The 27,798-nt window shown below is 46.7% G+C and overlaps 1 protein-coding gene across 2 annotated transcripts; it reads left to right on the forward strand.

Annotated features, from left to right (window-relative positions):
* Nucleotides 1-133: 133 nt before the first annotated feature.
* Nucleotides 134-11,748, forward strand: NUDCD2 (NudC domain containing 2). Of its 2 annotated transcripts, none has more exons than XM_068273033.1 (4): nt 134-408; nt 4,170-4,218; nt 9,647-9,795; nt 11,593-11,748. In XM_068273033.1, exons 1-4 carry the CDS (start codon nt 220-222, stop codon nt 11,674-11,676), a joined length of 471 nt encoding a protein of 156 aa, XP_068129134.1. In that variant the 5' UTR covers nt 134-219; the 3' UTR covers nt 11,677-11,748. The 2 variants fall into 2 exon arrangements, with proteins under 2 accessions (XP_068129134.1, XP_068129133.1); XM_068273032.1 differs by having other exon boundaries at nt 136-408; nt 9,644-9,795.
* Nucleotides 11,749-27,798: the final 16,050 nt, after the last annotated feature.

The following is a 27,798-nucleotide window of genomic DNA, read 5'->3' on the forward strand; positions in this document are numbered from 1 at the left end:
GAGCCCGCCTAGGAAGATTCTATTGGGTGGAATAATTTCGCAAACGGGAATATCAGCCAATGAATGGAGCTGCGGAACTCATCGCCTGAAGGGACAGGAAGCGCTGGGAGCTGTTCTCGCGAGACTGAGGAGCACTGGGCATTATGGGGAATGTAGTTTATCGGGGGTAGATAGGAGAATGCGCATGTTTGTTGGCTTGGGCTTTTCCAATGATCTGTCATGTCGGTGAATTTCGATGAGAGAAGCGGGGTTGTGCCGTGCCAGACCCCCTGGGGTTGCTGGTATCAGACCATGGAGGAGGTCTTTATTGAGGTGCAGGTGCCCCCTGGCACTCAGAGCCGGGAAATCCGCTGCAAGCTGGGCATCAGGGATGTATCGCTGGCTGTAAGGGACAGTCAAATCCTACAGGTGCTGCAGGCTGGGATACTGCTGGGGAAGGGTGAGACATACTGGTGGTACTGCAGTGTAACATACAGTAGTTAGTGAAATTCCATGCTCAATATGCAGGGCTTTGCATGCAATAATCAGCATAAGACTCAACAGTTGGTATTGTCACCATAAAAGTGAAATTTCAACAGCAACTGGGCTGAGTGTATTAAGTGATAAAGATGCTAATCCTGCATTGAAAACTTTTTCTGCTGTTATGGTTTGGAGTTATCACATACCTTAGGAGCAGTGGCACTTTAATAGCCATTGCCGTTTAGTTGCATGCTGGGGGTTCTTTTTATCTATAATATATTACTCCTCTTTCCTTTATTTAGCTGCCTTTTTGAAACACGATGCTCTGCTCACTTGTGTTTACAAGCAAGACTGAGGTGACTCAGTGATTGGAGGAGAAAAGAAAAAAAAAGTTAAGGGAAGAAATGACATGAGTATTTAGCCTCAAACTGTGGGCAAAAAAACATGGTTCCCACCAGGAACAGAATTCTCTTCATTTACTATATAAAATTCACTGAACTCAAAGCGTAAACAGTACAATACATGTGTTATGTTATGTAAGTAGATCAAGTATTTATCTACTTATATATGTGGGTTTTTTCGCGTACGTACGAAAAGGGCGTCGGGAAAAAAAGGCGCGTGGTATAAACGATAAATGGAAATATCGTTTATAGAAATTATTGTGTAGAATTTCGTTTATAAATAGTGATTTAAAAATGTATAAATCACTAAATAATGTGTATGAGATCGGCAATTCTTAAAACGTTAATCTTCCCTGTTTGTAAAGTGAAACTTATATTTTCGTTTATTAAAAACCCTCCCTGTACCTATCCCTAACCCCTAGACCCCCTGTTGGTGCCTAACCCTAAGACCCCCCTGTTGGTGCCTAACCCTAAGACCCCCCTGTTGGTGCCTAACCCTAAGACCCCCCTGTTGGTGCCTAACCCTAAGACCCCCCTGTTGGTGCCTAACCCTAAGACCCCCCTGTTGGTGCCTAACCCTAAGACCCCCCTGTTGGTGCCTAACCCTAAGACCCCCCTGTTGGTGCCTAAACCTAAGACCCCCCTGTAGGTGCCTAACCCTAAGACCCCCCTGTAGGTGCCTAACCCTAAGACCCCCCTGTAGGTGCCTAACCCTAAGACCCCCCTGTTGGTGCCTAAACCTAAGACCCCCCTGTTGGTGCCTAAACCTAAGACCCCCCTGTTGGTGCCTAAACCTAAGACCCCCCTGTAGGTGCCTAACCCTAAGACCCCCCTGTAGGTGCCTAACCCTAAGACCCCCCTGTAGGTGCCTAACCCTAAGACCCCCCTGTTGGTGCCTAAACCTAAGACCCCCCTGTTGGTGCCTAAACCTAAGACCCCCCTGTTAGTGCCTAAACCTAAGACCCCCCTGTAGGTGCCTAAACCTAAGACCCCCCTGTTGGTGCCTAAACCTAAAACCCCCTATGGATAATAATGTTTTACAGACATGAATAAATAAAGAATGTAAAGAAAAAAAATGTAAATTATTTTTTGGGTGGATAATAATGTGTTAGAAATGTTTTAGAAATAGTGATTTATTATCTTCATAAACGTTATTCGTCACGGGCTCATTTTGTAAACTTAAATCATCACAAACATAGTTATAAATCCTTAAAAATCTCCGGCGCCTTATTTTCCCCGTTCAGCGCCCATTAAACGATATTTATAATGAAAGTGAATGGGGCGCCCTTTTTGTCCACTTGTCTCATGCGCCCAAATCTACTGCTTCCGGTTTTTTCCCCCTGCTTTAATGCAGGTACAGAACTGATAATGTGCTCCTCTGTCCGCATTTCTGTGCAGTCTGGATGATACTGTAGCATTGCAGCCATGCACAAGCAAGTTACAGATGACAGGCAATTCCCTAATAAGGGCAGCAGCTTACACAGAAGGCATACGTCTCATCTGCGGTTGGTTTTTAGGTTATCCTAGTAGGCCCAGGGTAGTGAGCAGGCTACCCACCGACCAAGGCTCATGGGTCTCCGACTGACATATGACACATGAGCCTGCTCACTTTCCACTATAGCCAGACACTGAATAGCTAAGGGGCCAAATAACAGGTTTACCATAACAGAGGTTCTATTATATCAGGGTTAACTGTACCAGGCGTTACTCTCATTAGCTTATAATGGGGGCTTGACTTGGACATTTAGTTTACTATACCTGAATGTTTACTATATCAGTGTTTACGATAACTAGATTGTACGGTGTAAAGCGCTATTCTATTCCGTTATGCTCAAGACTGGTGTACTACTGTCAGATTTAGCACACTCACATTATCAACACAGGACGCAATAGCACCAGGGACCCTAGACCAGAGGGGTCCGCCATCAACCAATGTATTAGCCTTTCATTGGTGTTAGGCTGGTAATGATCACCTCTAAATGTAATTTTGAATAATGATAAACATTAAAGCAAACCCATTTTGAAGTTTTATATGGTTTTTTTTTTTTGTTTTTTGTTTTTTGTTTTTTTTCCTGTTGCATACACACTCTAAATTTTTTTTATTGCCTGAAATAATGTTTATTGCCTGAAATAATCTGTATTAATTGTTTCAACTGACAGTTTAGGAATGAGGGCTGTACAAAGCAGGTGCTTAGGTGCCAGCTGTGCAGCCAACTGCGCCTTGTTGAGAGGGAAAGTGTTGAGGATAAGCAGGAGGCTCCCTGCTGCAGGGACTTTAGACTTTCCTACACGAACAATAGTGGTTGGTCAGTTAGCAATCCAAAAAGACCTATCACTTAACAGCGGATGTGTAGGGTGATTGAGGAAAAAGTGCAGAACTGTCTTTGTTACTGGGTAAGGCGTGGACCATACTCGTGCATGCCGAGATGTGCCTGTATGGGAGTGTGATTAGAAGTTGAAAAGGGTCCCTCTTAGGGTTGTCAGATCACCTCATTAGTTACTGACAAGTCTAAAGCCTAATCTACACGGAGCGATCCGGCGGCTCGACTCTTCTGCATCCCCGCTCGTCCGCGCGTGCGTCGGATTCGATACCCGCTCATCCCCGCCGGCACCGCTTATCTTCCGCTCTATTCCCCGCTCGCGGGGAATTGGCCGCGGCGAGATCGGACCTGTCGGATCTTATCGATGCGACTCGATTGATAAGACAAATCGCTCCCTGTAGACCAGGCATAAGGTATGCATGTTCTGGGGTTGTATATAATCCATGCCTAAACTGCATTTAACTAGCCACAAGACCTGTATAATTCATGTGTCTATTATTATTTAGTATGTATATAGCGCCGACATCTTCTGCAGCGCTGTACAGAGTATATTGTATTGTCACTCAACTGTCCCTCAGAGGAGCTCACAGTCTAATCCCTACCAGTCATATGTCTATGTATGTATCATGTAGTGCATGTATCGTAGTCTTATGGTGGGCATACACGGTGAGATAATGCACCGGACTCGAGCCAGCGCGCAGCGCTCATCCGTGCGTGCGCGCAGATCGATTCCCGCTCGTCCTCGCTGTCGCTTCCTTATCAGCACTTCGTTTTCTGCATTGTCCACCCGCGGGGATCGAGTGCAGTGTCGATCCGCCGCGGTGATCGGACACGTCAGATATTATCAATCGAGCCATCAGCGGCTCGATTGATAAGAACTATCGCGCCGTGTATGCCCAGCATTAGGGCCAATTTAGGGTGAAGCCAATCAACTTCTCTGCATGTGTTTGAGCTACAAAGTGGTTTAATATTTGTTTACTCTTTTCAGGGACGGCTTTATGATTCCACGATAAGCGATGAAAGCACATGGACATTAGGTGAGGAGCATTTTGTGAACCAGAAAGAGAAAAGCAAGGATACAACCGCTATGTAGCGTCAGGTGGCAGTATAAATGCAGGGCTACAGTACTCATACACTGCTATGTAACGTCAGGTGGCAGTATAAATGCAGGGCTACAGTACTCATACACCGCTATGTAGCGTCAGGTGGCAGTATAAATGCAGGGCTGCAGTACTCATACACCGCTATGTAGCGTCAGGTGGCAGTATAAATGTAGGGCTACAGTACTCATACACCGCTATGTAGCATCAGGTGGCAGTATAAATGTAGGGCTACAGTACTCATACACCACTATGTAGCATCAGGTGGCAGTATAAATGCAGGGCTACAGTACTCATACACCGCTATGTAGCGTCAGGTGGCAGTATAAGTGCAGGGCTACAGTACTCATACACCGCTATGTAGCGTCAGGTGGCAGTATAAATGCAGGGCTACAGTACTCATACACCGCTATGTAGCATCAGGTGGCAGTATAAATGCAGGGCTACAGTACTCATACACTGCTATGTAGCGTCAGGTGGCAGTATAAATGCAGGGCTACAGTACTCCTACACCGCTATGTAGCATCAGGTGGCAGTATAAATGTAGGGCTAGAGTACTCATACACTGCTATGTAGCGTCAGGTGGCAGTATAAATGCAGGGCTACAGTACTCATACACCGCTATGTAGCATCAGGTAGCAGTATAAATGCAGGGCTACAGTACTCATACACCGCTATGTAGCGTCAGGTGGCAGTATAAATGCAGGGCTACAGTACTTATACACCGCTATGTAGCGTCAGGTGGCAGTATAAATGCAGGGTACAGTACTCATACACCGCTATGTAGCGTCAGGTGGCAGTATAAATGCAGGGCTACAGTACTCATACACTGCTATGTAGCGTCAGGTGGCAGTATAAATGCAGGGCTACAGTACTCATACACCGCTATGTAGCGTCAGGTGGCAGTATAAATGCAGGGCTACAGTACTCATACACCACTATGTAGCATCAGGTGGCAGTATAAATGCAGGGCTACAGTACTCATACACCGCTATGTAGCATCAGGTGGCAGTATAAATGTAGGGCTACAGTACTCATACACCACTATGTAGCGTCAGGTGGCAGTATAAATGCAGGGCTACAGTACTCATACACCGCTATGTAGCGTCAGGTGGCAGTATAAATGCAGGGCTACAGTACTCATACACCGCTATGTAGCGTCAGGTGGCAGTATAAATGCAGGGTACAGTACTCATACACCGCTATGTAGCGTCAGGTGGCAGTATAAAAGCAGGGCTACAGTACTCATACACCGCTATGTAGCGTCAGGTGACAGTATAAATGCAGGGCTACAGTACTCATACACCGCTATGTAGCGTCAGGTGGCAGTATAAATGCAGAGCTACAGTACTCATACACCGCTATGTAGCGTCAGGTGGCAGTATAAATGCAGGGCTACAGTACTCATACACCGCTATGTAGCATCAGGTGGCAGTATAAATGCAGGGCTGCAGTACTCATACACCGCTATGTAGAGTCAGGTGGCAGTATAAATGCAGGGCTACAGTACTCATACACCGCTATGTAGCATCAGGTGGCATTATAAATTCAGAGCTACAGTACTCATACACCGCTATGTAGCGTCAGGTGGCAGTATAAATGCAGGGCTACAGTACTCCTACACCGCTATGTAGCGTCAGGTGGCAGTATAAATGCAGGGCTACAGTACTCATACACCGCTATGTAGCGTCAGGTGGCAGTATAAATGCAGGGCTACAGTACACCTACACCGCTATGTAGCGTCAGGTGGCAGTATAAATGCAGGGCTACAATACTCATACACCGCTATGTAGTGTCAGGTGGCAGTATAAATGCAGGGCTACAGTACTCCTACACCGCTATGTAGCGTCAGGTGGCAGTATAAATGCAGGGCTACAATACTCATACACCGCTATGTAGCGTCAGGTGGCAGTATAAATGCAGGGCTACAGTACTCATACACCGCTATGTAGCGTCAGGTGGCAGTATAAATGCAGGGCTACAGTACTCATACACCGCTATGTAGCGTCAGGTGGCAGTATAAATGCAGGGCTACAGTACTCCTACACCGCTATGTAGCGTCAGGTGGCAGTATAAATGCAGGGCTACAGTACTCATACACCGCTATGTAGCGTCAGGTGGCAGTATAAATGCAGGGCTACAGTACTCATACACCGCTATGTAGCGTCAGGTGGCAGTATAAATGCAGGGCTACAGTACTCATACACCGCTATGTAACGTCAGGTGACAGTATAAATGCATGGCTACAATACTCAAACACCGCTATGTAACGTCAGGTGGCAGTATAAATGCAGGGCTGCAGTACTCATACAACGCTATGTAGCGTCAGGTGGCAGTATAAATTCAGAGCTACATTACTCATAAACCGCTATTTAACGTCGTCGCTGTATAAATGCATCCAACACTCCAAGTCTTCTAATAAGGCTGGGGTTTCACACTGCTCATAAAAACTTTCAGTTTAGCGTAACTATACGGAACGGACCAACACCAATCTTATGCAAAGCAACAGGATCCGTTTACATTAGTCCATTTGAAATGGATCCATTTGATCCTTTCCGACGAGTGGAACGCAAGAATGAGTCCTGCATGACTTTTCTGGATCAGCTGGACAAAACGATTGGCCAACGGAATCAACAAAAGCCTATGAGAACAGACGGTGTCCGTTAACTAGGCTAGTTGCCATGTACGTTTCGCAAATGATTCACCTTTCATCATTTTTTGGGGAGTCCTCCACATCTAACACTTCCACTTTGGTCCTCTGCATGGTAGAAGTGCCGATATAAAGATCTGAGCTCCACCAGAAGCATCAGGCTCCTATTGGTTCACAACCGACCAATGGGAATCCTCTCTCCTCAGTGAGGATTCTTATTGGTTCACTGCATGGTGGACAAATTACAATCCTCCTTAGTACTTGGAGGATTTCCATTGCTCTTAAAGGACAACCGAGGTGAAATGTGACATGAGATAGACATGTGCTTGTACAGTGTGAAGCACACAGATAACTAGACTGTGTTCGTTCTTTTTTTTTTTTTTTTTTTTCTTTCTCCGCCTGAAAAAATTAATCAGGTATGTAAGTGACAGTTTCTATCCGGGTCAGACTATAGGATAACCCTCACTGATAAGTAATTATAGCCATAAAACAAGTGCCTGTCAGTAAATGGCTTCTGAGAGCAGGGAAGAGCTAAAAAGGGTCAATAATTCATAGGTTTGTATAGCATATCCTAGCATACTTCAGTGAAAGTGTCATTGCGCAGAGACAATGAAACAGTAAAAACTTAAAAACTAGTATAAATATAAAATAATACTGTGGGATATCTAAAAAAAAAAAAAGGTCATTTTTAGGAGAAGGAGGATATATACAATTGTTTTTCTCATCAGTTTATTTTCACCTCAGATGTCCTTTTAAGCAATCCAACGGGGAGCCTGATGTGTCTAATGGGGCTTGGATCTTTATACCGGCGCTTCCTCTGTGCAAAGGACTCGAGCAGGGGGTGCCAGCAGTGGCGGAGGACCTGAATGGATGACAGGTCAGATGGACAGGTGGTGATGCAATCAGAACAGGATGCACAACAAAGGAGCGTGTGAACAATGTGTGCAGATACGCAAGGATGCAGCTTGCAGAAATCTGACGGACACCAGCTCCCTGGACGTGCGCCGACCTTGTGGACCAATGATTGTTGCCCTGCGCTTAGCCTTTTATTACCAACAAAGTTTATTATGTAACGGAAAATGAATTGTTCATTTTTTTATTTTTTTTAGGCTGTTACTGCAACATGAACAACTTTTTTCCAATAGACTTGTGTGGAAAGCAGCTGATGCTCTTTAAAGAGACTCTGAAGCGAGAATAAAACTCGCTTCAGAGCTTATATTCAGCAGGGGCAGGTGTGCCCCTGCTAAAACGCCGCTATCACGCGGCTAAACGGGGGTCCCTTACCTCCCAAATTCCCTCGTGGAGTCCCGGGGATCTCTTCCTGGTGAGGCAGGGCTAATGGCCGCAGCCCTGCCTCCATGCGCGTCTATCAGCGCGTATCTCCGCCTCTCCCCCGCCCCTCTCAGTCTTCCTTCGCTGATAGGGGCGGGGGGAGAGGCGGCGATGCGCCGCTGATAGACGCGCTGAGAGGCAGGGCTGCAGCCGTTAGCCCTGCCTCAACAGCAGCAAAATCTACGACCAAGTTGGTCGTGGATTTTCAGGTGGGGGATTTGGGAGGTAAGGGACCCCCGTTTAGCCGCAGGATAGTGGCGTTTTAGCAGGGGCACACATGCCCCTGCTGAATATAAGCTCTGAAGCGAGATTTATTCTCGCTTCAGTGTCTCTTTAAGGCCTCTTTCACAGTGCGGCGTTTAAGTCGCACGTTAGAAAATGTTCCAACGCAGACTAACGCACAGCAATGCAAAGTCTGTGCAACATTCACAGTGCACACGTTACGTTGTGTGTAACGTGTAGCAATATTTAGAAAGTGCTGCATGCTGTGCGTTTAGCAATACATTTGCTGCGTTATGTGTGTTGCACATGCTCAGTAATGTTTTTTTTTTAAATTGTAACGCATGCGCCGTTTTCATTCCATCAGTATGCGATGAAAACTGCACACCAAGAGGCACATAATGTAGTACAAAATAACGTCCAATTTTATAACCTACATGCGCTGCAGGGGGCACGTTGTGCGACCTTAAGGTCGCATCAAACGCAATGTCTTAGTATTAGAGAGCCCTAAAGGAACTCTACCAAACCATGTGTTCTAAAATGACAATGTACAAATAATGTCTAAGTAGCTGTGTAAACTACTTTTCATGTTAAATATCAGAGGCAAAAGCTTTAATTAATTGTGTGTAGATTTTAGCTACATTTGGAATGTCTAATTTGCAGATGTAAGAATCTCTGCAACCTGACACGCTAAGAACAGTGTAATATTGAAGCAGATTACCTGACAGGCATTTGTTTTCATATATCAGGTTTCACACACACAATTACAGATGTTTATGTTGCACATAAGATGCACTTCCTCTGCTCTCTGTGAGAGAAAGCTCTGCCTGTCTCTGACTGAGCTATCTGTACACATAGAGTTAATGATGCACTGTGAAGGGAATCCCCCCTCCCCTCATGGCTGAGCCTGCTCTCAGAATTTCAGCAGACTGCCATCAGAAAAGTGTGAAAGGGATTAGATAACAGTAAAACATAGAGATAAGGATTCAGATGTATACACCAACACTTAGCAGCACTTCCCAAACGTTTTCTATCTCAATTGAAAAAAACATGTCAATCGATAGTGTCCCTTTAATTATTTCTTCATTTAGAATTCAGTCGTTCATTTTATACACTCCTTTAACACAGTCATGTTGTTCTCTTTTTTTTTCCCCTTTAAAGAAGACAAGAAACTTATTAGAATAGTATTAACAAAGTCCAACCGGGATGCAGGGAACTGCTGGCCCTCGCTGCTGGAAGGGGAGTATTCGGCTGACCCGTGGGTTCAGGATGAGATGCAGAAGAAGCTGACGTTAGAAAGATTTCAGAGAGAGGTATCGTAAATAAACTGACACTGTTTTAATAACGTGTACCTGTAGGGGAAACTAATACCTAAATGGGTACTTGCCTCAATAAAGAGATAATTCCCCTCCATCTTGCCGTCTAGCGCTGGGACCGCCCCTCCCACCCCCACCCCAAACCTCTTCGACAAGGGCTTGTCGAAGAGTGAATGTGCCAGTGAACTAGTGGGGCGCACTGCTGCTGGGTGCCTTACGCCTGTGCGGTAGAATGGAGTCACTCATGCTCCACTTTTTCCATCCAGCACGAGTTGCTCAATGCCTACTGTGCAGGCGCAAGCCATCCTGCATAATGTGGCAGCTCTCGTTCACAGGTGGGAGTGTGGCTGCAAAGTATCAGAGGGTCCCGAAGCGGTGGTTGGAAAGAGGAAGTGGGAAGCCTCTCGAGGATCCAGAGGCTTTCCTCTATCGAGCTAAAGAAAAACTGTAACCAAGAATTGAACTTCATCCCAATCCGTAACCAAGAATTGAACTTCAACCCAATCCGTAGCTGATACCCCCTTTCCCACGAGGAATCTATTCCTTTTCTCAAACGGATCATCAGGGGGCTCTGTATGGCTGATATTGTGGTGAAACTCCTCCCACAGTGTGATGTCAGGACCATGGTTCTGACATCACACTGTGGGAGCCTTGTTCCATGTGGGAAATAACAGCTGTTTCCAACTGCCAAAAAGCAAGCAGCACCTCCTCCCACTGACATCACCTGCCAGCAGTAAAAATATCATATATAATTATTGTAAAAATTAATTTTTTATTACATTATTTTTTTTGGGAGTCCCTCTTTATGTAATGCGCAGGCGGTGGCCGGGGGCACGTGACCTTGATTGTGTGACCGCGGCCGGGAGCACTCTGCACATTACGTTGTCGTATGTAGCAGAGCTCATGCACAGAGCGCCCCCCAGCCACACAATCAAGAATGCGCACAGCTGGCCAGCGCCTGCACATTACTTAAAGATCTCGCCGACTCGAAAGTAGCTGCAGGTACTGTTTGTTGGTCAACAGTTCGCCACAGGGCTAGGCGAACTGTTTGTCCCATCACTAGTGAGAATGTGGAATTGTCACTTAAAGGGAAGGTCCAAGTAGGAAAAAAAACAAAAAAAAATCTACTTACCTGGGGCTTCCTCCAGCCCCTGGCTGCCGTCCTGTGCCCTCGACGCAGCTCAAGTTGCTCCCGGTGTCCTCGCCAGGTCGGCTTCTGCAGCGGAGGACACCGGGAGCCACTTGAGCTGCGACGAGGGCACAGGACGGCAGCCAGGGGCTGGAGGAAGCCCTAGGTAAGTGGATTTTGGTTTTGTTTTTTTTGTGCTTGGATGTTTCCTTTTAAACTTTCCTGCTGAGATTCCTGACCCAGGCTACGGGGTGAAAAAAAAAACACCTTTTTACTATTGGGACCACATTATCAGCCCCCTGATGATCCGTTTGTGAAAAGGAAAAGATTTCTCAAGAGAAAGGGGGTATCAGCTACTGATTGGGATGATGTTCAATTCTTGGTTACGGTTTCTTTTTACATGGCATCACCAACCCGTACGTAGCTGCAGGTACTATTTGTTTGGGAACAGTTCATCCCATCTCTAATTCTTACCTATGAGGCAACTTCAGTTTTTGTAACACATATTTCTGTGTTGGCCCATAACAGAGAAAAAATATTTTTCCTGTCTATTCAGTCAGGAAGTCGAGAGCTTTTTAAGCTGTAATAAAAATTATAATTCTGACTTTTCTCCAACAAAGAAAATCTATAAATGGCTGATAATTGTGTTTTTACTTTGTTTTCAGAATCCTGGATTTGACTTCAGTGGTGCAGAAATCTCAGGAAACTACAGCCAAGGTGGACCTGATTTCTCCAGTTTACAGAAGTGATCGCCTCCTGTTGGGAAGACCAAGCCAAAAGACTTATATTTTTTATATTTCCAAATAAACCTTTGAAAATTGGCCACGTGTTTTTACCTATAACACCTGCTAAAGACTAAGTGGGGCATCTGAAAGCTTGCGAGTGGGCTGATGACTTCAGAAGCTTGTGTGGTCAAGAGGAAAGAATGTTCTGCACTGCACACAGACTTCCCAACATACTGTATGTGAAGATATCTGTGCAGGGTAGCAAGCACTTACAATTAACGTGAACCTTTGGCAAACCTTGGGTCAAAAACACATAATGTCGTTACTTAAGAAGAGAGAATCTGGACCCTATAGAGCAGTGTCAAACTCAAATACAAAGTGGGCCAAAATTGAACAATGGTACCTAGTCGTGGGCCAACCTCAATCTCAACTGCCTACCTTCCTCGCTTTATAAAGTTCCCCGTTGTTTAGTGGTCCTACAGTTCCCCGGTGTATAGTGGCCTCCATGGTCCCTTATACAGTTCCCTAGTGTTTAGTACATTTCCCCCTACCTCCCCCATATGGCTTCCTTGGTGTTCTAGGGCTTCACCTCCAATATAGCTTTCCTGGTGGTCTCGAGTGGGCCAAACATAATGCAAAGTGGGGAAACCACTTGGGGGCCAAATTTAATGGCTCTGAGGGCCGGAGTTTGACATTTATGCTGTAGAGCAGTGATGGCTAACCTTGGCACTCCAGCTGTGGTGGAACTACAAGTCCCATGAGGCATTGCAGTACTCTGTCAGCTCGAAGCATAACCCGGGTGTCACAAGAGCCCTAGTGGCTGACCGCAATTGGCCTTCTAAACGGTGCCAGCGCACAGATCGTGCGAACTCTGGTCGCAGTCAATGCGCAGGAACCGTTAAGAATTAGCCGCAGACAAACCAGAAGGGAGCCTGTGAGGTACGGGTAATTACAACTTCACACACTGGTTCAGGGTAAACTGCCACCACCGCGGTTCCCATGGGACCGAGGAGCCCACTGACTGACTAGTCCTGCGAATAAAACGGTTAAACACACGATATTCTGTCTAGCCAACAACAAACAGTAGCGTATCTTCAGAGACCCGGGATCAGTTCTGTGTGTGCTGATAAGCAGGGTAGCGGACAGTGAATGACTTGGATAAAGTCGTTTATTCACAGCAATATAAATAATTAATATATACAGACAATTATTAAAATCAACAATTATTAAAACAGTAATAGCCAGTATAAAAAATAAAAGAAGGGAGAAAAATACTTAGGGTTTGTGGAAATATGTCCTTTCGTGGGAAAATCATCAAGTTCAAGCAAAACGGTTTCAAGTTCTTAAAGCTCTTGGTTTCAATCAAAGTTCAGCAGAATTCTTTGTTCCAGGTTACAGAAGATGGCCAATCAAGATGGCCGCAAGCCCATGTGTCCTTTGTTTCAGAGCTTGATTCAAAGTTCAGCAAAATGGCCACCAGCCATGTGTCCTCTGGCTGGCAACAGAATGTTCAAGATGTTTCAGGGTGGAGGACACTGAGTTTGGGTCCTCTGCCATTCTTATGTCCCTGATTCAGTAGGAGGGAGTGAGGGCGGGGAGCCACACACCCCCTTAGAAGATGAGATGAGCCCTCCCCTTGTCCTGGGGACCAGAAATCATATCTACCCATATATGGGCTCTATCTCACAGACCGTACAGGTCAGGGCAGATTTATTAACATTTTCAGGTCTGTCTCGATTTACCCAGCGCCCTGATACCAGACATAAGGGGTGGGACCCCTGTGGTATCAGGGCACTTTCAAACTGCCTAACTGGCAGTCTTTACCTCAGAATGTTCTGAAACTTCCTCAGAACCAGCACCGGGACTCATGCTACACTTCCCCCACGTTTGGCGAAGCTGCCATCTCAGGAACCCCAGAAATATGACAGATCTGGGAAGTTATGGATTATGCTATGAGACTCAGGTTATTCAGGATGTGTGCTAGCTGCTAACAGCTGACTTCCCTTTGATCTTTACCAGGGAGCAAGGTGTCAAGACCTCCCGGGGATTCGTAGCCTGCCTGGCTGCACCTAGGCATCCTTATCACCCTTTGGTTAATTAACATCTACATGAGATCAGCTAGGTGTCACCTGGTTCCCAGAACAGAAAGGGGAATTGTGCCTTTCACAGGGAATATGTCCAAGCTAATTAACACCTCCCCCAGGCTTTTACTCAGCTAAGACAGATCCCCCAGCTGTTCCTAGGTAGAGGGATACTACACATCAAATCTTGGTTCTATTGATCTGAAGCGCAATCGATGCAGAGAATCGAGTGCGATCGCTTTTTCTTCACGGGCGGTTCCAGGACGCGTCTGCGGCCCCGCAACCGTCCGTGACAGCCCCCCCTCTTGTCTGCGGCTTAGACACATATCCGCAAGATGTGTGGCGGCGCCGCTAACCTGGCTGATGGGTCTCGAGCTGCCGGCACGGCGGGAAAACCCATTGGCGCCTGCGGCTTGGTTCCACTGGACAGGTCGCGGTCTGCTACCTTCAGGTTTGACCCGACATGGATCGTTCTGGACAGGGCGTTGGCGCCACTGCGGTCGGATGTGGTGTCTGCCGGGGCTGCTGACAACGGGCAGTGGTTTGGGTAGGTCAACAGCCAGCCCACGCAGGGGTTCCCTGCGAAGTGGCTGTGGACCTAAGGGAACCCCGCGGGAATCCCTGGACCTTCATGGCTCCTGACAGACGGCACATGCTTTGCAGTGGTTTGCTACATCCCTGTTCATCCAGGGCCAATAAAACAGTTTCCGAACACAGGCAAGTGTCTTGCGGACACCCGAGTGCCCTGTCAGACTATTACCATGTGCGGATTTCAGCACATGTCCCCTGAACGCACTCGGGACCACAAGCCATTTGGTATTCGCGTGGGATCTACCTGTAGGGGGCTGTACAGACTCGCTGTACAGTCTCCCACCTTCCCAGTACACCTTGAAAGCGGCCCCGTCTGCGAGGGGCTCAGAGGCTTGCTGCCTGAGCATCTCCAGGCTTGGGTCGCTTTGTAGTGCTGCTGTGAGTACAGCGCTGTCAGTTTCAGCCAACTGGCTCATGTCACACGAGGCCAGCGGCTGAAACGTCTCATCCCTGCGGTCAGAGGAGGGGGAGGAAGCCGGAACCCCCTCCACCTGTTCTGAGCTCGGGTTCTGAGCAGTGCAGCTGCGCGGTACTGCTAGCACAGGTACACTGTCAGAATGGCACAGACGGACATTACTCAAATCATCGTTGCATGCAGTAAGGACATTGACAGGTATAGACGTTTTTTCATTACAGACAGGTTGTACAGTAAACTCAGGTACAGTTACAGCATCATCACAGCAGACAGTCTGTACATCAAACTCAGGTGCCTTTGAAGCAGGCACTATTGAACCGGGTACCCTTGAACTGGGCACATTCAACCCACCTCCCCCTGGTGCTCCCCCAAGTGTATAAAGAACCTGGTGGTGGGTGGAGAGTCCGTCTCCTTCCGTGAGCGACAAGGCGGTCGTGGCAGGTTCATAGTAGGACACAAGCTTGCCCAAATCAGTCCCCAGCAACACAGGGACTGGGAGATCCTTCATAACCCCAACAACCCTTTCTTGGATTCCTACTCCCCAATCCAGCTTCACTCTCGCGTGGGCTATGTGAAAAAGGGTGCCCTCTACTCCAGTAAGGGCAAGGGATCGGCTGGAGCTGATGCTCTCCTTTGGCACAAGGTGTGAGTGAACTAATGTGATGTCAGCTCCGGTGTCTCGGAATCCGGTGACAACTTTGCCGTTCACTCTAACAAGTTGCTGCTGGTCAGTTCGGTCGCGGATTTCCTTTCCGCGGGCAAACAGGACAAAATCTGATGATCCAGGCTGTGGTTCGCTGGCGGGTTGCCTCTGCTGTGGGTGAGGTACAGGTGATGCAGATGATCCAGGTGCTGGTGGTGTCTGTCTCCGCTCCGGACAGTCGAATTTCATGTGTCCGGGCTGGCGGCAGTAGTGACAGGTGACCTCTGCAGGCGCTGCAGGCCTGGGTGCAGCAGCTGCGCTGGGTGGCCTCTGTGGCTGACGGCTCACAGGGGCAGGAGAGTCTGCCGAGGTATTGGGCTGACCTCCTCTCCAGCTGGATGGGACAGTTCTGCGTGTATCAGACACCCGGGCAGTTGTGAAAGTCTCAGCAAGGTCTGCAGCGACAGTTGCTGACGCCGGCTTGCGTTCTAGCACAAACTGTCGTACATCGGCAGGGCAAATTTTCAGAAATTGTTCCAGGACTATCAAGTCCTCCAGGACATCATAAGACCCTTTGGTGAGGCCTCGAGTCCACTGGCGGAGTGTGGTGAGCAAGCTGCTGACCACATCTCGGTACGAATCAGAAGACTTTTTCTGCCAGGCCCTGAACTTTTTCCGATAGGCTTCTGGCATCAGCTGGTACTTAGTAATGATAGCGTCTTTTATAGCAGCATAATCATTATCCTTCTCCGCAGGCAATTCTGCGAAGGCATCAAGCGCTTTGTAGCGCAGCAAAGGTGTCAGATGTCTGGCCCACTGGTCTTGGGACAGACGATACTGACGGCATGCTTTTTCAAAAGACCGCAAAAACAAGTCAATGTCTGTGTCTTTCTCAATATTAGCAAATTTAAATTTTGCACTTACGGGTGCTGCAGCTCCTTCAGCAGGGAGGCTGGGCGGTGAGCTCCGGCTGGCCTGTTGCACTTTTGCCATGTTTAGCTCATGCTGTCGTTGGCGCTCCCGTTCTCGCTCAGCGGCATCCCTCTCTGCGTGGCGTTCAGCAGCAGTAGCAGCAGCAGCAGCTGTGCGTTCCGCAGATTGGCGCTCCTCACGCATGTACTGCAGGTACTTGTCCAGGTCAGTGTCCATCAGCTTTTGTAATGCCTGCTGCATTAGCGGATCAGTACAAACGGACAGTCCAGTACTGGCCGGTTCCAGGCGAGTACTTTCAGAAACTCTGGGATTGGGGTCCATACTGACAGTCTCTGGCGTAACTGTTGCAACAGGGCCCGCAGGATGCTCAACCTCTGTACGCCTAGGATCTTCAGCCTCTGGTTCCCCTTGCCTTGAGTCAGATGGGTCAGCGTCTACCTCAGCAGACACATCCAGCTCCCGCAGTTGCTGGGTATCCCATTGAAACAAGTCATTTACCATGTCCTGTTTGTTCCTGTGGAGGGTGTCAATGCCCTGCAGCTGACAAAGATTTTCCAGGTCGGATACGGCCATGAGCTTGTAGTTCCTGGACATTTCCATGCCAAATAAAATAAAACTTTTTTTTGGGGGGGGGGGGGGGGTACTGGCTACACAGTCTCTCTGTATATATATATATATATAAAATATATTGCCTTCCAGCTACACCAACGAATTAGTTCGTTTCTGGATAGCGCTAGCGCTATCTTAGATACTTTTCAGCACAACACAGGTCCCAACCGCTGCCTAACACTGTCACAAGAGCCCTAGTGGCTGACCGCAATTGGCCTTCTAAACGGTGCCAGCGCACAGATCGTGCGAACTCTGGTCGCAGTCAATGCGCAGGAACCGTTAAGAATTAGCCGCAGACAAACCAGAAGGGAGCCTGTGAGATACGGGTAATTACAACTTCACACACTGGTTCAGGGTAAACTGCCACCACCGCGGTTACCATGGGACCGAGGAGCCCACTGACTGACTAGTCCTGCGAATAAAACGGTTAAACACACGATATTCTGTCTAGCCAACAACAAACAAACAGTAGCGTATCTTCAGAGACCCGGGATCAGTTCTGTGTGTGCTGATAAGCAGGGTAGCGGACAGTGAATGACTTGGATAAAGTCGTTTATTCACAGCAATATAAATAATTAATATATACAGACAATTATTAAAATCAACAATTATTAAAGCAGTAATAGCCAGTATAAAAAATAAAAGAAGGGAGAAAAATACTTAGGGTTTGTGGAAATATGTCCTTTCGTGGGAAAATCATCAAGTTCAAGCAAAACGGTTTCAAGTTCTTAAAGCTCTTGGTTTCAATCAAAGTTCAGCAGAATTCTTTGTTCCAGGTTACAGAAGATGGCCAATCAAGATGGCCGCAAGCCCATGTGTCCTTTGTTTCAGAGCTTGATTCAAAGTTCAGCAAAATGGCCACCAGCCATGTGTCCTCTGGCTGGCAACAGAATGTTCAAGATATTTCAGGGTGGAGGACACTGAGTTTGAGTCCTCTGCCATTCTTATGCCCCTGATTCAGTAGGAGGGAGTGAGGGCGGGGAGCCACACACCCCCTTAGAAAATGAGATGAGCCCTCCCCTTGTCCTGGGGACCAGAAATCATATCTACCCATATATGGGCTCTATCTCACAGACCGTACAGGTCAGGGCAGATTTATTAACATTTTCAGGTCTGTCTCGATTTACCCAGCGCCCTGATACCAGACATGAGGGATGGGACCCCTGTGGTATCATCAGGGCACTTTCAAACTGCCTAACTGGCAGTCTTTACCTCAGAATGTTCTGAAACGTCCTCAGAACCAGCACCGGGACTCATGCTACACTTCCCCCACGTTTGGCGAAGCTGCCATCTCAGGAACCCCAGAAATATGACAGATCTGGGAAGTTATGGATTATGCTATGAGACTCAGGTTATTCAGGATGTGTGCTAGCTGCTAACAGCTGACTTCCCTTTGATCTTTACCAGGGAGCAAGGTGTCAAGACCTCCCGGGGATTCGTAGCCTGCCTGGCTGCACCTAGGCATCCTTATCACCCTTTGGTTAATTAACATCTACATGAGATCAGCTAGGTGTCACCTGGTTCCCAGAACAGAAAGGGGAATTGTGCCTTCCACAGGGAATATGTCCAAGCTAATTAACACCTCCCCCCAGGCTGTTACTCAGCTAAGACAGATCCCCCAGCTGTTCCTAGGTAGAGGGATACTACACATCAAATCTTGGTTCTATTGATCTGAAGCGCAATCGATGCAGGGAATCGAGTGCGATCGCTTTTTCTTCAGAACGCGTCTGCGGCCCCGCAACCGTCCGTGACACCGGGGAGGCAGAGCCATGATGGGATTTGTAGTTTTGTCACAGCTGGAGTGCCAAGGTTAGCCATCAGTGCTGTAGAGGCTTCCTGTGTCGTCCTCGCAGCGGACGCCGCTCACCGGGACTTTCTGGAAGAGATGGCCTGCACTTCTCTTCATGCACAAGCACTGTATGGCCAAGCTCACGCATGAAGAATACGGCCTAGATTTTCATTCCAACAAGCTCTTTGGGTCTCTGCGAGTGGCAATGGATTTCCAGAGGACAGTGTGGGAAGCCTCTAAAACATCTAGAGGCTTCCCCCTGAAATACATTTGTGGGGGAGGGGGGTTACCTGAGGTTAGTTTCAGATACATTTTAAAAACATTTGTCATGGTCTTCCTAGGATAGCTCTACCAGTCCCCACCTTCACCTGGCCAGGACTGTTTCTAAGGGCTGAAACTCACTAGAGCAATTTTCTGAGCATTTAGGGAGCGATTCAAACCGCTAGCGATTTTCCTGAACGCTCAGCTGATGTAAATGGATGGGCCAAATTCCACTGGAGCGATTACGATTACCAAATCGCAAAACGCAGGACATGCAGCATTTTTAGAGTTGGCGATTAGTGTTTCTGCAATGTAAAGTATATAAACGCTGGCGTAATCGCTCATCAAAACCTGCACAGAGCAATTTTGCTAGCGTTTTGAAGTTACTGCACACTGTAACAAAATTAAATTTAATTAAAAGGACCAATCAGAATTTAAACGCTAATCGCTACACAGCCGCTGGCAAATTAAATAAACTTTTTAAAATCGCTCCTGAAACCGCTCATACAAAACGCTAGCAATTGCAATTTGTGGTGGATTCCAGGCCTAAAGGTGCCCTTAGACCTAGTGAAGTATGGGCAGATCGGCCAGGAGACAGATCTGTCTCTGATAGAATCTAATCAGAGAGAGATCTGTAGTCTGTGGTGCCGCCTGGCCGCTGTCCCCAAAATTTTAATGTGCACAAACCTCACCTGCTCCAGTTGCCATGAATGTCCAGCTGCTTCCAGTCTCGTCCGCTGCTTTCGTATAAGTCCCACCCTTCACACGCAGCCACCACATAACATCACACACAGCTGGCAGCCAAAAAGATCAGGAGCAGCAGAACAGTACCAGCAGGTGAGATTTAAATGCATGGGCACCGGTGGTGGTGGAGCATACAACAAAGAAAAGTCCACGGCCTCAGACTGTGTCCAATCAATCACGGGGAGTACCAGATTAAAGGATACCCGAGGTGACATGTGACCTGATGAGATAGACATGGGTATGTACAGTGCCAAGCACACAAATAACTAGGCTGTGTTCCTTTTTCTCTTTCTCTGACTGAAAGAGTTAAATATCAGGTATGTAAGTGGCTGACTCAGTCCTGACTCAGACAGGAAGTGACTACAGTGTGACCCTCTGATAAGAAATTCCAACTATAACACACTTGCCTAGCAGAAAATGGCTTCTGAGAGCAGGAAAGAGATAAAAAGGTACAATAGTTCATGGATTTTAGCTCTGGCATACTTCAATGAATTGAGCAAAAACAATAAAACAGTTACAACTTAAAAAGTAGATTTAAACATAAAATAAAACTGGAATATCTTAAAAAGTAATTTTTAGGAGAAGGAAGATAGATACAATTGTTTATTTCATTAGTTTATTTTCACCTTGGGTGTCCTTTAAGGTAGGAGCAACATCAAGTCTCCAATGCAATACAGTCCATACACATAGGGCCTGATTCACAAAGCAGTGCTAACAGTTAGCACACTGGTGAAAAGCTCTTTATCACGCCTAAACTCAGTTTAGGCATGATAAGTTTAGGTGTGATAAGTTTAGGTGTGATAAGTTTAGTTGTGATAAGTTTAGGTGTGATAAGTTTAGGTGTGTTAAGTTTAGGTGTGATAAGTTTAAGCACCAACTGGGTTAGCACCGCAGTGCACAGCTGATCAAAAGTTTTGCGCTAGCAAAGTCTGGTGCACTTCGCATAGAGTTTAATGGCGCTGCTTTGCGTGCGGGACTTTGTGCGTGATCTAAACTTATCATGCCAAAACTTATCACACCAAAACTTATCACGCCTAAACTGGCTTTTCACCAGAGTGGTGCAACAGTTATCACGCCTAAAGTCTCTAATTGGGTTAGCACCGCTTTGTGAATCAAGCCCATACAATCCAATCTGGACTCGACCCTTCTGTGATAAATTTCAGATTTATTTGCTTTTAAACAGCGGTTATACAGCAACAAGAAAGCACAACGTTTTGGGCTGTGCCATTTCTCCAGTGCTCCCACCGGTGGTGGTGGGGCATTTACATTTGGGGGGGGGACAGGAGCCCATCACTTTAGTCATATCGTGTATGGTTTTTGCGTGTATGACCACCTCTCATCTTAATTGGTTATGCATGTGCAGCTGACTGACTGGTCTGTACAAGGAGCTGCAGGAAGGTAGATTGGGCAGAAGACCGATTGTAAGTGTAATTGTACACATGTATACAGTGTTTTGGAGTTGCCAATTAGGAATTTGATATAAATGATTAACTGCCCCTGAACGTTTATGCTTGTGTGTACTAGGCCTACAGCCTAGTACACATCCAATTTTGATTGGCCAATCATTAGCCAATTTCACCACCTCTATGTACTATGAGGACCAACAGATTTTGTATACTATAAACAGATGGTGTAGACAAGCTCTCATACTACGTGGAGGTTTTATTGGTATCTAATCAAAATTGGATATGTATGTGCACCCTTAGGGAGGGGTGGGGGTCTTTTAAGAAGAGCAGGATTAAAGTGAGCCCTAAACAATTGGATCTGTCTTTCTACAAATTACTTTTTTCGATATCCCATGGTTTTATTTCATACTATCTGAAGACCGGGGTATTTGCTCAGGTATTTATTACACTCAGGTACCAAGTTTGAGTTTTGGGGTCCCTGCCATCAATAATGTGAGAATGGAAGCAGTTTAAATTTTCCCATTGAAATCAAGCAAACAAATCTGATAATCTGTGGTTCCATCCATTTTCTGAATTTGAACCCCAGACACCCAATGACCAGCTGTAGCAGGTTTGAGGCCTCTGCCATTAACAGTGTAAAAATGGCAGCAATTTAAATATTCCCCTTGAAAATCAATAGGTGAATTTCATTGGCTGTTGTAGGCTCCACCCACTTTTCTGTATATTAGTCCCGGTTTCCCAGTGATCTGCTGTGCCAAGTTTGAGAACACTGCCATTAACAGTGTAGGAATGGCTGCAGCTTAAAGGAATCATAAGGCAATCTAGAGAAAATGAGATCTACTTACCCGGGGCTGCCTCTAGCCCCTGGCAGGTGATATGTCCTTCGCCACAGATCTGGTTATTGGCAAACAGCCTGTGCTTTCAAATGAGCTTATCTGACATCTCTGTTGTGGCGGTCATGTGACCCAGGGGAGAGATCCGATTACAACTTGTGATTAGACACAAATGAGGGGTAATTAAACAGGCTAAACTCTCTAAATACATACAGGTTGCATTTCTCTAGGTTTTCCTTCTGTTCTGTGCAAGAGTTCAGGTCCATTTTAAATACTCCCTCTGAAAATTAATAGGTGAATTTTGATTGCTTTTGAAGGCTCCACCCACTTTCCTGAATATTAAGCCACCCAGCCACCCAATGACCAGCTGTGACACGTTTGAGAACTCTGCTGATAACAGGGTAAGAATGGCTGCAATTTACATTTCCCCATTTAAAATGAATGGCTGAAATGCGATTGGCTTTTTTATGCTCCACCCACTTTTCCTGAATTTGTAACCAAGTCAAGTGACCAACTGTGCCAAGTTTGAGGACTTTGGCTTTATTACTGTGAGAATGGCAGCCTTCTAAATTTTGCCATTGATGTGAATGTGTAAAATCTGATTGACTGTTGTGGTTCTGCCCAGGGGAGGGGGAGATCTGGGGGTGAGACCCCCAGAACACCTTCTACATTTCCCCATTGATGTGAATGTGTAAAATCTGATTGACTGTTGTGGTTCTGTCCAGGGGAGGGGGAGGTCTGGGGGTGAGACCCCCAGAACATATCCTCCCAGTTAGGGATCTGTATACCAAGTTTCGGTGAAATCGGTCAAAGCATTTTTGAGTGATTGCAACACACACGCCCACACACATCTTTTTCTATCTTTCCTCTGCCCTCTGAAGTTTTATTCTGCCAGGAAAACTTTTATGGCTGTGATTTGCCTACCAGTAAGGTTTACTATCTCCCCCAGAAGGTATCTACAAGTGGGAAGGAGTAACTTCCATGCCTTAAAGCAGTCTCTTCCCTTGCCTGAATATTAACTCTTTAAAGCAGTAAAATAAAATAAAAACAGCCTGTGTATGAAAATGTGCCTCGGACAAATTAAAAAATGTTTTTTATACATACTTGGGGCTTCCTCCAGCCTCCTTTGGTCTCATCCCTCCCTCGCCACTGTCCTCTGCCACCTGCAGCCTCTGCAATCCGGCCCGGTAATTCAACAAGTCGGGGCCAGTCGGCGCTCAACTCTTGCAGCAACGGGAGCGAGATGGGGGATCGCGCGCGGCCTGGCGACGCATACACAGTAAGCCCCGTTACCATGCCAGATTGCGGAGGCCACAGGCAGCGGTGGAGGACGGCAAGGGACATATTAGCAGGAAGTGGGCTGGAGAAAGCCCCAAGTATGTATAAAATGTTTTTATTCTCAGGTTCACTTCAATGTACATACACGTGTTTATCTGATCATGTCACCTCGGGTACACTCTCTGCCTACCCTAGGAAAACAGCTGCAGCAAGTTTACTCCCAGCAGCCCAACACCTCCTAAGATGCAAAGAGTGATAACTGCCACCAAGGAGACGTGCAATTGGCGAGAGGTACAGCAAACTTATTCCAAAAGACTCCCAAAAGTGGGGGGGGGGGGGGGGGGGGGAGTACTTGGAAGGTGATTTATATATAAATTGCCATCCTGGAAGACTTGTAGAAATACTGTTACCTGTAAGTCTAACTGGGGTGTTCTTCCAGCTTTTTTCAGGATGAACAGGAAGGCGAGGAAGAATTATATATAATACTTTATTTTATTTATTTACTAGCTGGTGGCCCGGCATTGCATGGGTATGTATTTGGCTGGTATTGGCTCCACCCACTTTTTCTAGCCCTAACACACAATTACTCAGTGACCTAGTTTGTGAGCTTTGCTGTCTTTGCATCAATAATTTGCATTGAAATGAAACAAATCTGATTGGCTGTTTGTGGCTCCACCCCCTTTTCTGAATGTGAACCTCAGTCACCCAATGACCAACTGTAACAGGTTTGAGGCTTGTGCCATTAACAGTGCAAGAATGGCAGCATTTAAATATTCAACCTTGAAAATCAATAGGTGAATTTTGATTGGCTTTTGCCGGCTACAAATTGGGGAACCCATCCTGTAGTATTTTCCTTTCAATGGACAGGTCCTGGCTTGATAGGCAGTCAATTTCATAATGCCTTGTGCAAATGTCTGGGGTTTTTATTAACTACATGCATTGGTATCCATGACACGTCCATTGCATGATGCATGATGGACAGAGCTGGGATACATAGTATCAGAAGCTAGTAATAGAACTATTTAACACCAGAGGGCACCATTGCTACTATTTGTTTATATGAATTACAGACTACCCAGGAAGCTCATGGTGAACCAGAACTTAGAGTGTGTAAGGCGCTACAAATGACCAAAAAGCACTCTTACTAAAATGTTTTGTAAAACAAAAGTTTGCCTTCTTAAAGGGGAAACTGAAGTGAGAGGTATAGGGAGGCCACCATATTTATTTCCTTTTAATCAATACCAGTTGCCTGGCAGCCCTGCTGGTCTATTTGACTGCAGTAGTGTCTGAATCACACCAGATACAAGCATGCAGCTAGTCTTGTCAGATCTGACAATAATGTCAGAAACACCTGATCTGCTGCATGCTTATTCAGGGGCCATGGCTAAAAGTATTAGAGGCAGAGGATCAGCAGGAGAGCCAGGCAACTGATATTGCTTAGATGGAAATAAATATGGCACCCTCCATATCCCTCTCGCTTCAGTTGTCCTTTAAAACAGAAGATATTTGCCGTTATTCAGGTTGGAGTGAGCCAGCCACAACTCCAGAACCGTGGGCAGCAGGGTGGCGAAGTGGTTAGGCCTCTCACCTTGCAGCAATGGGTCCCTGGTTTGAATCCCAGCCAGGGCACTATAGGCATGCAGTTTGTATGTTCTCTCTGTGTGGGCTTCCTCCAGGCACTCCGGTTTCCTCCCACATTCCAAAAACATACAGATAAGTTTCCTGGCCTCCCCTGAAATTGGCCCTAGACATACATACATACATACCCCCCCCCCCCCCCCCCACCCTCTGTTTCCTCCCTCTCTGCCACAGATTTAGCCACCCACTTCACCAACAAAATTGTCTCTAACCGCCAGGAAATATCCAATCTCAAATCTTCACCTCCCACCCCCTCCCAACCAGCTACTCCTCCACCCTATCCTCCCCTCACATCCTTTACTCCTACTACCACCGAGGAAGTCATCCACCTATTGCAGACTTCCCATACCACTACTTCCCCCCTTGACCCCATCCCATCTGATTTACTCCAGCCTCACTTCACGGAATTGGCCCCAGTCCTCACTACCCTGTTCAACCTCGCCCTATCCACAGGCACCTTCCCCTCAGACTTCAAGCAGGCCACTGTACTACCCCTGCTCAAGAAACCCTCCCTCGACCCCTCGCTACCCTCCAACTACCGTCCTATCTCCCTCCTCCCCTTTGCCTCAAAACTCCTTGAGCGTCTGGTTCACAAACGCCTGACCCAGTTCCTCAATGCCAACTCACTGCTAGACCCACTGCAATCTGGATTTCGGCCTGCCCACTCAACCGAAACTGCTCTCACCAAAGTGGTCAATGACCTTGCCTTAGCTAAAGCTGAAGGTAAATACTCCATTCTCCTCCTTCTTGACCTTTCAGCAGCTTTTGACACAGTAGATCATCCCCTACTCCTCCAGTCCCTCCAGTCCATGGGCATTCACGATCTTGCCCTGTCCTGGCTTTCATCCTACCTCTCCAACCGCTCCTTCACGACCGCCTTCAATGAGTCCTCATCCACCCCCAACCACCTTTCGGTGGGAGTCCCCCAAGGTTCGGTCCTTGGCCCCCTACTGTTCACCCTATACACATCCTCCATTGGCAAGGTTATCTCCTCCATGGGTTTTAACTATCATCTGTATGCAGATGACACCCAGATCTACCTCCACACCCCTGACATATCCACCACTACCATGGACAAGGTCTCCTCCTGTCTATCAGCCATCTCCTCCTGGATGTCCGCTAGGTTCCTGAAACTAAACCTAGACAAAACGGAATTTATGATCTTCCCACCCCGGACATCCAAAAACCTCCCAGATGTGCATGTCACTGTTAACCACACTACCATTCACCCTACCTCTCAAGCCTGCTGTCTGGGTGTCACCCTGGACTCCGCACTTTCCTTCACTCCCCACATCCAAAACCTCACAAAGTCCTGCAACTTCCACCTTCGTAACATCTGTAAGATTTGCCCTTTCCTGACCTCTGCCACCACCAAACTCCTCATCCATGCCCTCATAATTTCCCGCCTTGACTACTGCAATGCCCTGCTGTCTGGTCTCCCTATGACCCGAACAGCCCCACTGCAGTCCATCATGAATGCAGCAGCCAGAATTATCCACTGCTCCCATCGCTCCACCATGGTGGATCCCTTCCTTGAATCCCTCCACTGGCTTCCTATCCAGTCCAGAATCAGATTCAAGATACTGTGTCTGACCTACAAATCTGTCCACAAAACCTGTCCAACCTACATTTCCGATCTTACTCAGAGGTACACACCTAGCCGCTCACTCCGCTCTTCCAATGAACTTCGCCTAACCGCCCCCCGCATCACCCAGTCCCATGCACGCCTCCAGGACTTCTCAAGAGCTGCTCCAACACTATGGAACTCCCTACCTCCACCCATTAGGACAGCCCCCTCCTTCAACATCTTCAAGAAAACCCTCAAAACTCACCTTTTCACTCTGGCCTACTACCCCTCACAAGTGCTCTAAACCCGCAGCTGAACTCTGGTCTCCTAACTCTCGTGTCCCTACCTCTCCCTTTAGATTGTAAGCCTTTGGGCAGGGTCCTCCTCCTTTTGTGTCCAACCTGATCATGCACCCATTACTGTGAACCCATGCTATGCATCTGAGTGAACCTAACTTGCCTAATCTCCATGCTCCATCCAGTGACTGACTAAGCATTACCTTGTAATTACCTTGTACTCATACTGTGCTGCATGATCTGATCTTTCTTGTATTCAGGTATTGTCATTTTGCTGTATGTCACCCCTAAATATTGTATGTATCCCTATTTATTGTCCAGCGCTGCGTAATATGTTGACGCTTTATAAATGCAATAAATAAATAATAAAAAAATAAATAAATACATAGCCATATGACTATGGTAGGGATTAGATTGTGAGCCCCTGTGAGAAACAGTGACGAGACAATTACTCTGTACAGCACTATGGAAGATGACAGCGCTATATAAATAATAGTAATAACCACTGGAATGCAATGATGTGTCAGCTTGTTAATTGTACATAAAACAATAATCGAACATCGACATAGACTGTTTCAAATTGGCTGATCCTCCTCAGTGCATGACATGAAAAAATGTGGCTGTATGAGGAAGGACTTGAACACCCAGAGTTATGCTACGTACACACTTGCGATAACGATCGTTCGCTAGGAACGATAATTGAAAGACGAACGATACGGCAACGATAGGAATGCAACGATGGGATGCAGCGATCATCATACACATTTTAACGATCGTTCTCGCAGAAAAGAACGATCAGAAGGAAATGTTGCGTACATATTTATATACAATAAAAAAAAACCCACTAACATGGAGTTACAATAAATACAAATATATGATTATTAACTTGAACACAAAGTTTAATTGAAATGAGCAATGTAACAATCTTTACAGCCGCGCTACAAAGGAAGTACTGAAGCTGGGCAGAATTCAACGCAGGCGCATTGGCCCTTGTAACGATCGTTCTCGGCCGATGTCTGTACACACTATAGTTTTGTAACGATTGTCGGTAGATACGATCCG

Source organism: Hyperolius riggenbachi, chromosome 3 (assembly GCF_040937935.1).
Source record: "Hyperolius riggenbachi isolate aHypRig1 chromosome 3, aHypRig1.pri, whole genome shotgun sequence".
Lineage (NCBI taxonomy): Eukaryota > Metazoa > Chordata > Amphibia > Anura > Hyperoliidae > Hyperolius > Hyperolius riggenbachi.